Source organism: Mesoplodon bidens (assembly GCF_964165515.1).
Source record: "Mesoplodon bidens genome assembly, chromosome: 2".
Lineage (NCBI taxonomy): Eukaryota > Metazoa > Chordata > Mammalia > Artiodactyla > Ziphiidae > Mesoplodon > Mesoplodon bidens.
This window is the reverse complement of record NC_138177.1, coordinates 147,704,509-147,723,546: the sequence shown is the minus strand read 5'-3', so window position 1 is coordinate 147,723,546 and position 19,038 is coordinate 147,704,509. Positions and strand designations below refer to the sequence as shown.

General features: G+C 38.1%; 1 protein-coding gene across 4 annotated transcripts in view; it reads right to left on the bottom strand.

Annotated features, from left to right (window-relative positions):
- The window catches only part of STIL (STIL centriolar assembly protein), a 64,871-nt gene that overhangs the window by 10,348 nt on the left and 35,485 nt on the right, over positions 1 to 19,038 (bottom strand). For 2 of the 4 annotated variants that reach the window (XM_081223887.1, XM_081223890.1), the window contains 5 exons: positions 15,023 to 15,137; positions 12,914 to 13,882; positions 7,159 to 7,324; positions 5,739 to 5,970; positions 559 to 772 (listed from right to left, as the gene is read on the bottom strand). In XM_081223887.1, coding sequence (XP_081080013.1) covers positions 559 to 772; positions 5,739 to 5,970; positions 7,159 to 7,324; positions 12,914 to 13,882; positions 15,023 to 15,137 — 1,696 coding nt within the window. The remainder of the gene's footprint in view (positions 1 to 558; positions 773 to 5,738; positions 5,971 to 7,158; positions 7,325 to 12,913; positions 13,883 to 15,022; positions 15,138 to 19,038) is intronic. The other 2 variants (XM_081223888.1, XM_081223889.1) reach the window with 2 other exon arrangements.

Genomic DNA, 19,038 nt, shown 5'->3' with positions numbered 1-19,038 from the left:
CTTTTTATTGTGTGTTGCCTTTGCTTACAGCACTTCTCAGCCTGTACTATAGTTATTTGTTACTGGTATCCATGGGTTATTTCCCCTAGGTTTTCAAAGGCAGAGACGGTCATATTCATCTGTATATTATCCACTTAGTTCATTTTCTTAGACTAAGCTAAGTATTCAATAAAAATCTGCTTATCTGAACTAAAGTCAGTAAATATTATTATAAATATTCTACTACTTTCCAATTTTCAAGTTTCTTGCAAACTCTCGCTTATTTTTCTGGTACTAACTTTAGTTTGAATTTGGCATAATGTCAACATATTTTTAAAATAAGGTATTTTTTTCGCTGGCTATCTAAGTATCTGATGACTGGCATGCTTACAATGAGTTACTGAATTTAGGTTATCATAATTTATGAAAAGCTAAAAGAAATAAGTGATATATCATTAATTTGGGGAAAATCTTTTTATATCAAGGTCCCAATCAGTTTAAGGATAGGAAAGGCTTAACTCGCATACCCTAGACTAAATAACCATCTCACAAAAGATGAAAAGCTTTACATTTTCTTACCAACACATCCTGGAATAGTTTCTGGTTATCTGATGGTTGATGAGGCAAGGGTTGCATTACTTGCTTAGGTTTGGGTTCCCCTGATGTTACAGAGCTATTAGTGGCACCCTCTGTTGGTCCACTTTGGAAGCACATGCTTACACTCTCTGCCAGCAGAGGATTTGGAAAGAATACAGGCACATCAGGTTCTTTTCTCACAAGTGGAGAAGAGCTGCTTGAAAGGACATATATAAAGTAAGTGTTAGTTATCAAGGTATCTTTAATGTATATTTGAAGTGCAGTAACTTTGGGAGAATGGGGTAAGACTCGGCAGCATTCTGGTTTGTACAGTCAGCTCTTAGTGATACTAGATAAGCATTTTATCTTTATAGGCTGTATATAAATGGTTAAGATGGTAAATTCTATGTTATTTTGTTTTACAACAACAAAAAAAAACAAGCAAAAACCTTAAAAGGTTTATTAAAACAAACACAATTCCTTATACTGTCAGTCAAAGCTCTGAAATTTGGTAGTCAACTTGGCTTTTCAGCCAATCTCTTTCAATGCCTCCTGTTTTATTTTATATTCTGAACAAACTGGATTACTAACAGTACTCTGAATTCTGCCCATAAATTTTGTCTACAACAGAACAGTTCTCAACCTTGGCTACATATCAATATCACTTGTAAAGTTTTAAAAAATACAACTGTTTGGACTTCTCCCTTCAGAGATTCTGAATTGGTGAAGGGCCCAAATTTACCTGTATTTTCAAGTGCCATTGAGCCAAGACTTACTGTTCTAATGCCTTTAAACTGGCACACTCTCATCAAAATCCTATCTACTGTTCGAGGGACATTTTAAAACTTTGCTTCCTCTATGATGTTCTAAAACCTTAACTGGGTATGTCCTCTTGTTTCTTTCAACCCCCATTAGCACTTCCTTTTATCTCTTAGGTCACATATATTCTCATTTATTATATAGTTTGTTCATTGTGTCTGGGGCAAATTTCTTAATCTCTCTGGGCCTCAGTTTCCTCATTCATCTAATGGGAAAAATGATATCCACCTCCCTGGGTTGAAAAACATGAGACAGGATTAAAGGCGATACAAAGTACCTAGCATATGGGTGGTCCATAATTGCTAGTTCTCTTCATCTCCTGCTGCTATCCCCTTGCTTCCTAAATATCACATTGAACCTTTATCTTCAACCATGTTAACTAATTTCACTTTAGTGAAAATACCAAAACTCAAATGTAGAAGCAGAAATCCAGCCTTTAGAGATTTTATGGCTTTTTGGGAAAGTACTTGTACTGAGCAGGATTTTTATCATGCAAACATTTGCAAAAGCACTTTATTTTTAAGGAGAGTCCATGTCAGTTACTGAGTTTGCCTTATTTTACCTTTAGCTAAATGATGACAATAATTAGGTACTAATTCTGGTACTATTCTATGTGCTTTAAATATATTAACTCATCTAATCTTTACAACAATGCTGAGATAGGTACTACTTTCACTGTCTCCATTTATAGACAGGAAAACAGAGTCATCCAGACATTATGAGACCTGCCCATGGTCACACTGCTGTGATTCAAATCCAGGCAGTTTGGCACCATGCTCTTAATCACTCTACTATATTGTATTTTCAAGAATTTAAAAATATGTGTCTTGGTGTCTAACCTACCAAACAAAAATAAAAGCTAAAAAAGAAGACAAGAACCAAAACATTAAAGATTTCAAATTTAAAAAAATTGTTTAAAGATGATTCTAATATGGCAAGTATTAGTAGGTATGTCCAAAGCACAACTTCTCAAAAAAAAAAAAAAGCAAACTTGTGTCAAAAGAAATATCATCAAAAAAAAAAAAAAAACATCTACCACTCTTCCCTGGGAAAAAGCAACCAATTACCATATATGCTGCAAGCCAAAAAATTTATCTTTCACAAACTGCTTTAACATTAGACTGATTCAGCAAGACATCCAAAGGGGGCAGGGAACCCAGGTGGCCAAGTGCCATGTATGAATACTTAGCACTGGGAACCACAGCATGAATCAGACCAGATGTTTGGGAAGAATCTCCTAAAGAAGCACCAAAACCACCATATACAACACTGGAGATACTATTTAATCCAAGTCGTATATTATGCTGAACAAAGATCAGATTTACATCTGTTATATGTTGGAATCAACAGTTAGTTAATTGCCCTGAAAAAGCAATTAACTGCATTCTATCAATGAACTCAGATCTGTTTCTGAAGTTAAAAACCACAATGGCTTGGAGATTTTTTTTTTTTGATGTGGATCATTTTTTTTTTTTAATAAATTTATTTTTGTTTATTTATTTATTTTTGGCTGCATTGGGTCTTCGTTGCTCCGCATGGGCTTCCTCTAGTTGCAGTGAGCGGGGGCTACTCTTCATTGCAGTGCACGGGCTTCTCATTGCGGTGGTTTCTCTTGCTGCAGAGCACGAGCTCTAGGTGCACGGGCTTCAGTAGTGGCACACGGGCTCAGCAGCTGTGGCTCATGGGCTCTAGAGCGCAGGCTCAGTAGTTGTGGCGCACGGGCTTAGTTGCTCCGCGGCATGTGGGATCTTCCCGGACCAGGGCTCGAACCCGTGTCCCCTGCATTGGCAGGCGGATTCTCAACCACTGCGCCACCAGGGAAGCCTGATGTGGATCATTTTTTTTTTTTTTTTTTTTCTTTTTGCGGTATGCGGGCCTCTCACTGTTGTGGCCTCTCCCGTTGCAGAGCACAGGCTCCGGATGCGCAGGCCCAGCGGCCATGGCTCACGGGCCCAGCCGCTCCGCGGCATATGGGATCCTCCCAGACCGGGGCACGAACCCGTATCCCCTGCATTGGCAGGCGGACTCTCAACCACTGCGCCACCAGGGAGGCCCTGTGGATCATTTTTAAAGTCTTTGTTGAATTTGTTACAACATTGCTTCTGTTTTATGTTTTGTTTTTTTGTCCATGAGGCATGTGGGATCTTAGCTCCCCAACCAGGGATCAAACCCACACTCCCTATATTGGAAGGCAAAGTCTTAACAAGTGGACTGTCAGGGAAGTCCCTGGACTGGAGACTTTTTAAAGTTCTGACTTAAAAACTATTTCAGGGGTAAAACCTCCTAATTCCTGATAGTCTACAGTTTACAGAAGTTAGGGAGAATAAATAAGGATAACCACAGTTCATGCCTCTCTGTTCTCAGTTTCTATAATTATTCCAAATAAAATGTGGACTTATTTTGGGGCTCACCTCAAATTGCTCTTCCTATCACTGAACGTTTATGAAGGAGTGAACATGGGGAACCAGACACTGGGTCAAGTCCTAAAGATACAGAAATGAGTAGGATCCCTATCCTGTAGGAATTCAGTATAGTCGGGGAGACACATATACAGATCTTTTTAATACACTTGTGGTACATATTATGAGTACTTAATTGAATTGTAAGGTTAAGACATATACTCTACTGAGCAAAGCAGATAAATATTTCTAGTTTTCTGGAGGGGTGTATTTATTGTTTTAATCATTATTGTAATCAGAATAATTTAAAATGTCAAATATTATCAAAAGGCTTATAGTTTTAAAAAGTAATCAACTGCCTGCCCCATGCCACCCCCACCACTGAATTCACCTCTTTTAAAACTGTTTCATGTGATATTACCCTGTAGTGTTTTAACCTACATTATTGCTCTACCTTTAACACTTATTCTACACCTGATCCCTTCCACCACAGTCAATTCCAAGGCACCTTCACCTCACTTGGTCTTTAGTGTATTAACGAGTCTCCCTACTTCCACCCTTAATCCTCATCAGTTCACTTGCCACAAAACAGCTAGAATGGCCTTTAAAAAATGAAAATCATATCATACCAGTCCATCATTTAAAATCCTCCCTGGTTCTAATGAACACAAAATAAATTCAGAACTCCTTTTTACAACCTACAAAGCCCTACATAATTTGGTTCCTGCCTGTTATCTCTGACCATATTTCCTGTGCTCTCTCAGTCACTAAGTTCAGCCACAATGGCTTTCCTGCTTGTTTCTGGAACTCTCAAGCTCAGGCACACCTCAGGGTCTACACTTGCCATTTCCTCCACCTGGAACACTCTGCCAGATATTGTCATGGTTGGCTTCTTCTCATCATTCAAGCCATTGCTCAAATGTTACCCCCTCAGGGAAGGCTTCTTTCACCACCCTAATTAATAATGCCCCTTCACTCCCATGCCACTATCCCAGTTACACTCCACTTGGTCACCCTGGTTTATTTTCTTCAGGCAGTTGTCATTATATGAAATTATATGATTTCCTGCTGATGTGGTTACTGTTTGTCTCTACAACTCATGGAAATTCCATGATGTCAGAAGCTTTGTCTGACCTACTGCTCAATCTCTAGGGCCTAGTTCTGTGGCAGCACATACCAGAAACTCAAAGAATATTTGTTGAATTTATTTCCAAATTTGCTAAGGATCTAAATTACTTCACAATCCTTATTTTTTAAATGAAAATTTCATAATGAAAAATTTCAGACACAAGAGAGAATAGTTTAACAAATCACTATGTACCATCACTTTTTAAAATTACCTACTCAGTCTATCTTACTTCAACTATACCCCTAGCCATGTCATCCCCACCAGCTCATTCTGAAGTATATCTCAGGTAACAGGTTGTATCTCTCAGAAATAAAGACTTAGTTATACATATATAATTGCAATATGGTAAATCTTTAAAAATTTACAAAATTCAGGACCCCAGCTCCAACTGGGATCTAGTGTTATCAGAATCTCTACAGTGAGGGCTGAGCATACATATTTTTGAAATTTTCTTCAAATGTTCTGATTCAGCCAGACTGTTTTACACATCCAATGACTGACATCTGGGAATGGTTCTAGAAGGCTCAGAATTATCTGTTACAGGGAATTCCCTGATGGTCCAGTGGTTAGGACTCCTCGATTCCACTGAAGGCAGCACAGGTTCAATCCCTGGTCAGGGAACTACCATGCCACGCAATGCGGCCATAAAAGAAAATTCAAAAAAAAAAAAAAAAGAAAAGAAAAGAATTGTCTGTTACATAGGAATCACATTAGGAAAGACACCAATGAAAATACTTTTAGAAAACAAACAGTTTCTGAGTTAGAGTACCAGAAGGATATTAGAATTTAAAAAGAAAAAAATAGGTAAGATGAATACTGAATCAAAGAGATCTTACTTGGATATAGAAAGTTGCTGATTAAATTCTTCTTCCACAGCAATGTTGCTCTCTTCAAAACTGGGAATATCAACAGCTTTTAATGAAGATGCACTACCAGGAGTACTTGTGACTTCATTATTAATATCAACAGAAAAATTCATGTCCTCACTGGAAATCTTGGTATCATCTTGTCTCAGCTGAGATTCAGGCTCTTGATCATCACCTGCCGCATTCCAAAACAAGCTGGCACCTAGACGTTAGATGAGTTAACAGATACTGAAACAAACATTCACTTATAAAAATAATTCTCTGACAAACCTCTGTTAAGTAACACTAGCTATATTAGTTTAACACAATTACCCAGAACTGTTTTCAGATTATATTTTCTTGAGGTAAGTGAAAGGTGAAAAGAGAGAAAACTGGGGTACAAAGGGAAAGAGGACATTCTGGGCCCTACCTCTTCAAGAGGTGTGGCTCTCAAATGATGTGTTTTACCTATCAAGGTTCAGAATATGATTTGGGGTGTATGTGTGTTTTGAAAACTGCTGTTCTGAAAAACAGGAGAAAATATATAAAATGCAAATCCCTAGGCTCTCTGATTTTGATTCTTAAATACAATATTTATGATACTATATTAGAGATGTATCAGACATACATAATATCAGGCAAGTATTTAAAAATCAAATGTCGGGACTTCCCTGGTGGCGCAGTGGTTAAGAATCCACCTGCCAATGTAGGGGACACGGGTTTAAGCCCTGGTCCGGGAAGATCCCACATGCCGTGGAGCAACTAAGCCTGTGTGCCACAACTACTGAGCCCGCGTGCCACAACTACTGAAGCTCGTGCGCCTAGAGCCCGTGCTCCACAACGAGAAACCACCACAATGAGAAGCCTGCACACCGCAACGAAGAGTAGCCCCCGCTCGCCGAAGCTAGAGAAAGCCCGCGTGCTGCAACAAAGACCCAACAAAGCCAAAAAAAAAAAAAAAAAGGCCTTCTATGTTGCTTACCAAATGAAGTAGACATGGCTTTGTGAAAGATGCAGTAAAGGCTCTCCATGACATAGTAATGTGTAGAGTACTAGACAACTCAGAACCCTGTGTTTTCCCACTGAGCCCTATTTTCTCTACCATCTGTTCTGCCATCTCTCAATTCCACCAACAAAGATTCTACATTCCCTTCAAAGCCCAGAATCAATAACACTTGCAGATGAAACCTTCCCTGATCCCTCAAACCACAGATGACTTCTCTCATTAGAACTGGGGGTTCATCTTGAGAAAGCAGCAAAAACAAACAATATATTATGTTATATGGTTTCCAATCTGTTTTCAGGTATAGTTTTCAGAAAGAGTAAAATTACACAAAGACTTAAGTTATACTCTCATCACCTTGGTTTTGACATTATGTGTACCATGTACAAATTTAAAAAATGAAATTACCTGTGCTCACAGCAATGCTTACACTTTTCCTCATGTGCAAAGCAGGGGGAGACTGTGCTTCCATGGAAACCAACTCCATTTGTCTGGCAGCTTGCACTGTGTCTTCAACAGTGGTTGTCTTAGGGGAACAGGGCTGCAGAGACTGTGCTTCCAACAAACGCTGAATCTGTATCAATTAAAAACATACTTTACACTGACAGTGAAGTAATCAACCAAATTGGCATAAGAGTTTAAAAATGAATTACAAAGTGCCCCCGTTATAAATAACTGACTTTTAACTATATTTTCTCACATTTCAACTAGATTATACCATAAAACTTATTCAATGTTGAACATCATTGTCATTAGTTATTAAGAACTTAAGTGGGCTACCAATAAATTTAAAAGTAAAAACATATAGGTGTTTAGATTAGCATTCATAAATTGACACTCACTTAGAAAAACCTTAATGTTAACACTTCAAACATTTTATTCCTATTTCACTTACAAACCAAAAGTAAGATAGGAGGCATACTCTAACTCCATATACCAAATTTGAACAATTTTTTACACAAGATTCACCTTATAAAAGTTAACCAGAATTGCCCGCATTTGGTCATGCTGAAACTGGAAATATTAATAACAGTCTCTAACACTGAGTGCTTCCTGTTTACAAGACACTACAATAAGAGCTCTTATGTATGATTTTTACAATGATCCCATGAAGAATGTACTACTATTAGGCACACCTTACACAGAAAAAAACTTGAGGCACTAAAAATAAAGTTACTTGCCCAGGTCACATAACTAACAAGTAGCAAAGCTGAAGTTCAAACACCAAAAGCTTCCCCTCCTCCTTTTAAAATTGAGATGTAATTCACATACCATAAAACTTATCCCTTTAAAGTATACAATTCCATGGTTTTTAGGATATTCACAAAGTCTGCATCCATCACCACTATCTAACTCTACAATATTTTCATCAACCCCCGAAAAATCTCTGTACTCACTAGCTGTCACTCTCCATGGCCCCAGAACCTAGCCTTTGGCAGCAACTAATTTACTTTCTGTCTCTGTAGATTTGCCTATTCTGGACATTTGATATAAATGAAACCAAACAATATGCGGCCTTACATCTTGCTTCTTTCACTTAGCATAACGTTTTCAAAGTTCATCTGTGCTGTAGTACCTATCAGTACTTCATTCCTTTTGATGACTGAAATATTCCATTGTATAGATAATGTCACACTGTGTTCATCTATTCATCAGTTGATGGACTGATTATTTCATCCTTGGCTATTATAAATAATGTTGCTATGAACATGTGTATACAAGTTTTTGTGTGAACATATTTTTTCATTTCCCCTGGATATACACCTAGGAGTGGAAAAGCCTCCCTTTTTAAACTCTGTAATTTTCTATTTCCCTGTAAGTTATACTGTTGTGTTCAACTCATTAACTTTAGTAGATTAACTTTATTAATATAGGAAAATAAGTATTATCAATAATTGTTGAGATCAGCAGAAATACGACCTGCATTAATAATACGAAGTGGCATATGTACTTATAGTGGTTTGGAGCATGGGCTTTAGTGTCATGAGGACATTAAGTTTAAATCCTACTCTGCTACCTTTTGGAAAAGCTATTTAGCTACTATGAGCTTCAACATTACCTAAAACTAAGGTTGTTGTGAGGACTAAGAGATAAACAAAATAATTGTAATTTGTTGAGTGTTTACTATAGCCTCATCCTACAGTAAGCACTTTATCTAGACAGACAGGTGTGTGTGTGTGTGAAAATATATACATATACATATAAATTCATTTAACCATCAAATCTATATATAATACCAATCAGTGCTCCCAATTTACAGCTGAGAAAAGTGAGGTTTAAAGAGACTGCCTAGGAAGTACTCGATAAGAGATTTATTATAAAGCTACAGAGATAAAACTGAATGGTAATAGTGCTGGAATAGACAGGCAAATCAACGGGGAACACAGTACAGAAACAGATACAAACACATGATACTTTCATTATACAATAAAAAATGCATTTCTAAATCATTAACAAAAAGATATATTATTAAGTAAATATATGGAGTCAGTCATCTAAGGATTAAAAATAAAAAAATCTTTTATCTCATATACCAAAATAAAGCAACAAATATAATCCTGGGGGCGTGGTGGTAATGAAGACTAAATTTTTTATGATCTTAAAGGAATGAGGCTCTTCTAAACACAATACAAAACCCAAAAAGAAAATGACTGATAAATCTAATTATGTCTAAGCTGGAATATTCTGTACAAATGATTAAAACACAAAACACTTAAGACAAACTGTAAGAAATACCACATACAGATGATAAAGAACCAATTTCCTCAATATACAATAAGCTCTCATAAATTGATTAGAAAAGGACTTAATAGAAAAATGGGTAAATAACACAGAGACTTTATAGAAAGAAAATACAAATGGCCAATAAACAATAAAATGATCACTCATAATAATACAATGCAAATCAAAACAGTTTCTATTAATAAAGACTGATAATAATTTAAGAGTAGATATGTCCAGTATTGGAGACATGGGAACATTTTTGAAGTATTAAATTGGTATAGCCTTTCTGGTGGCCTTTTTCACTCATTCAAGTTACAAAATATGTATTAAACAACTGTTTTAAGTGAAGTACTATTCAAGGTGCTAAAGAATACAGTGATGAATCTTTTAAGCTCCCTGCCTAGAGCTCCCTAGAGACAAAAAACTAATACATGTAATTAAGGCCTGACTGAATGATGAGAAAGAGCTAGCCATTAGTAGAATTAGAAGAATGTTTCAGGCAAAGGGGACTAGAAGCTTAAGCACATAAAGTGGAAAGATGTTTGTGTTTTTGAAGAACAAAAAGCATACCACTGAAGCTGAAGTGTAGTCAACATGGAAGACAGTGGCAAGAGATGAGCGAGGAGAGGGAGACAGAAGCTGAACCCAAAGGGTTTTCAGGATCAAGGTAAGAAATTTTGATTTTATTTTAATTGCAATGGAAAACCATTGTGTTTTAAGCAGGATCCCTAAGATCTGACTTGGGCTTTAAAAAGATGGCTCTCATGTTTCCAACTGCAGGAAAACATGAGGGAACAGTACTGGAAGCAGCATGTATGGAGAAGAGAAAATGATGGTTTGAATTAGGGTGGTAGCAGGAAAGATGGTAAAGAACATTAAGTTCAGGATACAGCTAGAAAAGTAAAAGCCTTGGTGTTTAGGCATAGGATTTTGGCCTGAGCAGCAGGATGAGAAGTGATGTCATTAACTGAGATAATAACAATAATGAAAATAATAGTAATAGTTAACATTTACTGAGCACTATATGCCAGGCACTATTCTTGGCCCCTACCTAGTAACTCATTCAGCCCTTAGAACTCCATTCACTTATGTATATTCCTCTTTTGTGGATGAGAAAACTTAAGTCAGACACATAAAGTAACTTGCCCAAGATTGTATAACTTATGTCACACCAAAATTGGATTAGAACCCAAGGAGCCCACTCTCTTTAACCACTACACCAAAATAAGACTTTGAATATTAGAAGAGGAGCAAGTTTGGGTACCTTTGAACATTTAAATATGTGTTCCCTTTGACTTCAAAATTTTACTTCTAGAGATCTATGCCACAGTGGTACATGCATATATACAGGAAGATACAAGCATAAGGGTGTTCACTGCTGCACTGTTTGCAAAAGCAGAAACTTCAAACTGCTGAAATAATTGATAAGAGACCAATTAGACGATTTCTTGTACATAACAAGGGAATCCTATGCAGAATAAGATAGTTCTATAGAAACGTATATAGAAAATGTTATGATACTCTTTTTTTTTTTTTTTTTTTTGCGGTAGGCGGGCCTCTCACTGTTGTGGCCTCTCCCCTTGCGGAGCACAGGCTCCGGACACGCAGGCTCAGCAGCCACGGCTCACAGGCCCAGCCGCTCCGCGGCATGTGGGATCTTCCCAGACCGGGGCACGAACCCGTGTCCCCTGCATCGGCAGGCGGACTCTCAACCACTGCGCCACCAGGGAAGCCCTATGATACTCTTAAAAAATTTAAATAGGGACTTCCCTGGCAGTCCAGTGGTTAAGACTTTGCCTTCCAATGCAGGGGGTACAGGTTTGATCCCTGGTCGGGGAGCTAAGATCCCACATGCCTCTTGGCCAAAAAACCAAAACATAAAACAGAAGCAATACTGTAACAAATTCAATAAAGACTTTAAAAATTGTCCACATCAAAAACATCTTAAAAAAAAAAAGTTAGGGCTTCCCTGGTGGCGCAGTGGTTGAGAGTCCGCCTGCCGATGCAGGGGACACGGGTTCGTGCCCCGGTCCGGGAAGATCCCACATGCTGCGGAGCCGCTGGGCCCATGAGCCATGGCCACTGAGCCTGTGCGTCCGGAGCCTGTGCTCCGCAACGGGAGAGGCCACAGCGGTGAGAGGCCCGCATACCGCAAAAAAAAAAAAAAAAAAAAAAAAAAAAAATTTTAATAAGATGTTACCTTAAAAGTTTTAAAAAATGTTAGCAAAATACTATGTGAATTTATCATAGAAGCATTTTCTACATCATCTTTTGTGTTCTCCAAGTATAATGACTCATAATCTACACCAGAGCCAGTAGTCTATAATTTACATTTTAAGTATATAAATCCCAAGTACTAAGATTTCTAAATAGCTTAGAAGACCTTTTTAGCTGCTATATCTTTTTTTAAAAAAAAACGAGACCAAAAAGAAAGAAAGAAAAATTTCTTTTCAATGTGAAATATTTAGTCACATTAAAAATTCTGCCAAATGTTTATAATCATTTGTTAAAATCCAACTTACATTTTACAATTTCAGAGGATATACCTGGGTTTAAAAAAAACAGCAAAGCTGAATTTTTCTTGGGTGTCTTATCTAAAGCATTTAAAGCAGAATTTGAAAAACATCATTGTCTTGTTTTTGCAAAATGCAAACACTATGACCCCAATTTTATAAAAGATTAAAAAAAATCACAAATCCATTTTACATATATTAGTATAGTTATAGGGTCATGGAAAAAACTATGAAAGAATCTATTTCAGGTTGTTTCCATTGGTACTAGGGGGAAAGGAAGGAGTGGGGGGTTTGCAGTAGGTATGTGGAAGAAGGGTGTCAGTTAGCAAAGAAAGAAAAAGACACAATACAATGAAGACTAAACTGTGCAAGGATATAATTAAAAGACTAAGAACTTTGTCATAAAGGCCTAAAGAAAGAAAGCATTTCAGAATAAAATGAGTAGAACAAGCCTAGTATAGATACACAGAGGCACTACATGTACTCTGTAAAGGTACACTGGCTAAAGGTTAGTTTACACACTATAGGGTTGACAAACTAGAGAGTATCAGAACCTATTGTGCAGGCTTTATATTTAGTTGTATCTAAAGTTTAGTAAATTAGACTTCTCATTAGAGGCAAAAAGTGAAAGAAAAATACAGTTATGTTGTAGGTTAGGATATGCACAAGACAGAGAAGAGAGGACTTGCTTTCTAGGCCTAGTTCTACTCCTAACTAGCAATGTGTCATTGGGTAAATTATTTTTTCTCTCTAATCCTCATTTTACTTACCTGTAAACAAGAGGGACTAGAATTCAGTTTCCAAGGTCTCTTCTAGCTCTGACATTCTACAGTTCTACTCCATAAACTATAATTACTGAAGAGTTGCCAGTTATTTTTTCAAAACCCTATTAATACCAAGAATTTAACACAAGAAAGCTAGCAAACCTGTGCCTGAAGTAATCGCAGCTGTCTGTCTTGCTCTGTGACGAACCTATACGCATCCGGAGATAGTCCCATCATTCCATTATCTGACCCAGTCTTGGGTGTGTGCACACATACTGCACAAGGCCATGGGTTACATGAGTCCACGTGTGGAGGTAGTCTTGCCACAGGCAATGGTTCTACATTGCTGTGGGAAGAACAACCCCCCATGTTTCCCTGAGGTCTCAAGGCTACAGGACTACTTGAGGAACAGAATGCATTATGATACTGAGCTGGACATCCACTTGGATGAAGTAATGAATGTTTTTGAAGGGCTTCAGACTGGAGGTCTTGAATGGATCCTACTGTATTCATTCCTTGCCAAGAATTTATTGGACTATATTGAATACGGCCATGATCCTGAAAACAACTGCAAACATTTGTGGAATAGTAAGATGGTGGGGGGGGAGTAGGTATCTGAAATTCCATCGGTCTTCCTGAATTATGGGGTGAAAAAACAAAATTGTGTGGGTGGGACTGTGGGGCAAAGGAAGACTGCCTGGAATTAAATGTGGAGGATCTTACAGGATACTCTTCTTTGTGTACATTTCCAGCAGAAACTGTTTGAAGCTTTTCAGATGCCTCAGGAGATGGTCCATTAAAAGAAGACGGTTTAACACTGCTCCTGATATGGGGGTTCCCTTTCTTACAGGCAGATGGCTGTCTTACTTTGCAGTGTCTCAAAGGAGCAGTGTCCTGATTTAATTGATTTGGTAGCCCTCTCAAGGAAGGCTCTCCAGCTTCAGCTTCTGGGTTGTGTTTCTCATCATAAAGCTGGGGTTGCAATGATTCAAAGTGTTCAGAAGGGTTAATCAACAAAGGAGGATTTTCATTATTCACCATTTCCAATGGGTTAGGTACAGGGTTTGATTCTATGAAGTTGCCATCCAATACAAGTGAAAGTTCAGGAACTGATGGCTGGATCTTAGAAACCTGTAAGTGGGAAAGACATTAAAGAGGAAAAAGTACCTTTTAGGATAATGATATATGCTTCATTTTCCTTTGATTAGTATTTTCCAAATTACATCCAGTTATTTATTAAAAAGTGTTTATTCTTTATTTAGACAGTTTACAAATATTTTCTGGGCATCTATGTGCTACTACTAGAAATGCAACTGTGAACAAAATAAATAAGGTCCTTGCCCTCACAAACTTATTTAACAATGAAACTCCTTTCATTGGAACACTGATTAATGTTGCTTAGATCACAGAACACAATATGGGAAGCTATGTTATAACAGACTTTTTTTACCCTCTCTGCAAAAAAAATTATCAGACCTGATGCTTCAACACATCTAGTAAAGAATAATATTTTTGCATCTTAAATAAGGGTCTTCCAATAAGTATTCAGAATATTCTACTAAGTGAAATTATTCACTGCTATTCTTTTTACTGATACCAACTAAAAGAGTTGGAAGAGAGCCAAAAAGAATAAACTACTAGCTGCGGCAAAGTTGGTTATAATTTAATATTAATTTTAAAAAGCCTTTCTCATTCCTTTTTCTTCTAATAAGTAATTAGGACACAACAATTCTAAAATAACCCACTAGCTGGCCTCAATAAAAAAATTATGACAGGTTATTAGCAATCTCCAAAAGGAAGTAGAATGTTTTCTCAGAATATGGTAATAAGAAACAATGTTGAGCTCTGGTTAATGTACAGAATGTTGAGTCTATATGGGTTAAAAGCACCAGATTCTGAAACTAAACCTCCTAAATCACTAGGTTTACCAAATCCCAAACTTCCTGATTTCCAGCTTTACTACTTAATAGTTATGTAATCCTAGGCAGGTAACTTAACCAATCTGTTCCTCAGTTTTCTCTGGGAATAATAATTATATATACTTATTACAATATGTGTACATATTCATATATATTATTACATATAATAATTATATGTACCTGTGAGGAATATATATATCTCTTTATATATAGTCAAAGCCATATACATATAGATAGCTATAGATATCTTAGAATGAACTTAAGGAAGTTTTAGGTAATATTATTGAGTGCTTTAACATGAAGAGACTTTTAGGTTTCTAATCACAAAGGTGAGTTCTAAGATCAGTGGTACCTTCTGACTCACTGGATGAGGACTAGGAATTGGTCTTGGAGAAACATCTTCATCTTCAACACCAGAGTCATGATCACTTATTGGCATTTTCCCTGGAGGTAACTTTTGAGAAGACCTAAAGAACAGAGGGGAGAAAATATAAGTCTTCAGTAATTTAGTTTTCATTTGTTCTTTCTCTCTGAAGCTGAATAAAGTCCTTTAATAAGCCACAATAGTAACTGGATCATTTAATTTAGTATCTGACAACCAAAAATTATTTTACTTTTTTAGGCCAGTGCCAGATGATCAGGAAAGCTGAGCCAGTCAGACTCATGCTTAATAATCTACCCTCTTCTCCTAATCATGGCAAGTTTAACCCAGTTATTCTTTTTAAATTTATTTTTAATTGAAGTATAGTTGAATTATAATGTTGTGTTAATTACTGCTGTACATCAAAGTGACTCAGTTATCCATATATATATATACATACATATACACACACACACACACACACACGTGTGCACACATACATTCTTTTCCATATTCTTTTCCATTATAGTTTATCACAGGATACTGAATGTATTTCCCTGTGCTATACACAGTAGGATCTTGTTTACCCATTCTATATATACCAGTTTGCAGTGATAATCTCAAACTTCCAACCCAACCTTCTCCTGCCTCCGTCCCCCTTGGCAACAAGAAGTCTGTGCTCTATGTCCCTGATTCTGTTTCTGTTTCACAGATAGGTTCATCTGTGTCATATTTTAGATTCCACATATAAGTGGCATCATATGGTATTTGTCTTTCTCTTTCTGACTTACTTCACTTAGTATGATAATCTCTAGTTGTATCCATAACCCAGTTAATCTTAATGTCATAATAAAGCAATAGTTACTGAGCATTTTCTGATTAACCACTTAGGGGAGTATAGAAATTAATAAGATACAGAGCTTGCCACCAAAAATTTATTATCTGATAAGAGAGATGTATACTCACTGTATTAAACATACTGCATTAAACACTCACTGTGTTAGAAAGAAAAATCAAGTAAGGAATTACATTCTCCTATGTACGTATATCTGTGATGGTAAAATACTCTGAGACATTAATTGAAATACCTCCTTCCATTTAGTCAGTTGAAGTTATTGTGTCACAGGTGTCATGTCCCAATAGAACACAGAAAAATTTTAAGTGCTGGTACTGAGTTTCAAAAGCTGAAATTAGAGTTTAAGACTAAAATTTGAAAGACTATATGCATCCAGTTTTTTTCCATCCTAAACTAAATGAAATCTCAATAAGATGAGGTAGGGAAGACAAAGAAAAGCCAGAAGGAAGCTAAGAGAGCTTAGATATTAATGGAATTCCTAAGAAAGGGTCCTGTCTCCTTAGCAGAACAACAGAAACCCCCAGGTAGATATGGAAGATTTGACAGCAGAATAGACCTTAGTCCCAAACCCTGACAGTCTGTAGATGCAAACACAGAGTTCTTTCTGTGCCAAGGTGCTGCAATGAAACAATCTCACAAAGCTCTCCCCCCACACCCAAGAAGAACATGGAGGATACAGAATGATATTCCATATGCCTCAGTGCAGCATGGACATGACCCAGAGAGCCAGTGACCTGAATAGGGTAAGGAGGTCGCAGCAGGATCCTGCACAAACCAACTGCCAAAAACCAGATGCAAATGAAAACACCTCAGGGACTTCCCTGGTGGCGCAGTGGTAAGACTCCACTCCACGCTCCCAATGCAGGGGGCCTGGGTTCGATCCCTGGTCAGGGAACTAGATCCCACATGTATGCCTCAACTAAGGAGCCAGCAAACGCCAACTAAAGAGCCCGCAAGCCAGAACTAAGGAGTCTGCCTGCTGCAACTAAGACCTGGTGCAACCAAAGAAAGAAAGAAAGAAAGAAAGAAAGAAAACACCTCAGCAGATGGCTGAGTGGTGTGGATGGGTGATAATCATGTTACCCCACATCACCAGTAGTGGCAGAGCATCAGTCCCCTCTAAATTACACATAACCTCAGAAGAAAACAGGATAAACAGACCTTGAATTAACTGAAATTTGGCTTCTATAACTGAGCAAAATGAATAGGGGCTCAAAATAGAAATTAACTTCAATTACTTTTTTTTTTTTTGGCTGTGGCACCACGCGGCTTGTGGGATCTTAGTTCTCCAACCAGGGATCAAACCCAGGCCTCAGCAGTGAAAGCACGCTGTCCTAACCACTGGACCACCAGGGAATTCCCTCAATTATTTTTAAAAAGAAAAAAAGTAGGGGACTTCTCTGGTGATCGAGTGGTTAAGACTCTGCACTTCCAATGCAGGGGAATCGGGCTCGATCCCTGGTTGGGGAACTAAGATCCCACATGCTGCACCAAAAAAAAGAGAAAAGAATAAAAACAAAAAGTTACATTTTTGGTACACCTGAGTTTGTGGCAAGGAATTGATATTTGCTACATACTTACTTATGATATACATATACAAATATACACATAGATACACACATATAAAATTTCCCAACGCTGAGCAATAAGATCCATTTCTGAGGGACTTCCCTGGCCATCCAGTGGTTAAGACTCTGCGCTTCCACTATAGGGGGTGCAGGTTCAATCCCTGGTCAGGGAACTAAGATCCCACATGCTACGTGGCACAGCCAAAAAAACACAAAAAACAAAAACCAAAATATATCAATTTCTGAGCTTTTTTAGCACCTAAGACAAAAAAACCCCTTAATGTTGTATAATTTTAATACCAGTTATCTGGGTGAGATAAACATTTTATTAAAATTAGAAGCTAAAAATAACTGATCCTTATCAAAGGTTTGGTCAGAGTTGAAAATAGACACGGCCGGACTTCCCTGGTGGTGCAGTTGTTAAGAATCCGCCTGCCAATTCAGGGGACACGGGTTCGAGCCCTGGTCCCAGAAGATCCCACATGCCGCGGAGCAGCTAAGCCTGTGTACCACAACTACAAAGCCTGCGTTCTAGAGCCCGTGCTCGGCCACAACAGAAGCCACCGCAATGAAGAGTACCCCCCACTCACTGCAACCAGAGAAAGCCCATGCACAGCAATGAAGACCCAATGCAGCCAAACATAAATAAGTAAATAAATAAATTTAAAAAAAGAAAATAGACACGGTTTTTCAACAATGTTAAAGAAATTGCAAGTGTCCCCTTAATTTGGCTTTTTCTTCCATAAACATTCAATAAAATCTTGAATAAAACCTTAAAACTTAAGACAACGAAGGTGGTCCTGCAAGTCTATAACAATATAGTTTTCTGCTGATCTAACCTGTTTCAAAAATAACTTAAGGGCTTCCCTGGTGGCGCACTGGTTGAGAATCTGCCTGCTAATGCAGCGGACACAGGTTCGAGCCCCGGTCCAGGAGGATCCCACATGCCACGGAGCGGCTGGGCCCGTGAGCCACGGCCACTGAGCCTGCGCGTCCGGAGCCTGTGCTCCACAACGGGAGGCCACAACAATGAGAGGCCCGCGTACTGCAAAAAAAAAAAAAAGGTCAAGCTAGGGACTTCCCTGGTGGTCCAGTGGTTAAGACTCAGTGCTCCCAATGCAGGGGGCACGGGTCTGATTGCTGTTCGGGGAATTAAGATCTCGCGTGCCAGGTGGCGTGAGATTTATCTCACCTAGAGAGGCCGCGATAGTGAGAGGCCCACGCACCACGATGAAGAGTGGCCCCCGCTTGCCACAACTAGAGAAAGCCCTCGCACAGAAACGAAGACCCAACACAGCGAAAATAAATAAATAAATTGACTCCTACCCTCAACATCTTCTTAAAAAAAATAAAAATAAAAATAACTTAAAATGCCCAAAGATAGAGTATACCTCAGACATCTTTCTAATCCCCAGAACCTGTGAATATGTTAGTGTAAAAGGAAAAAGGGAGTTTGCAGATGTGATTGATTAAGTATCTTGAGATGTGGAGGCTCAATGTAATCACAATGGTCCTTATAAGATGGAGGCAAGATGGTCAGGCAGAGAAGGAGATATGAGGAGGACAGAAGTCAGAGAGAGATT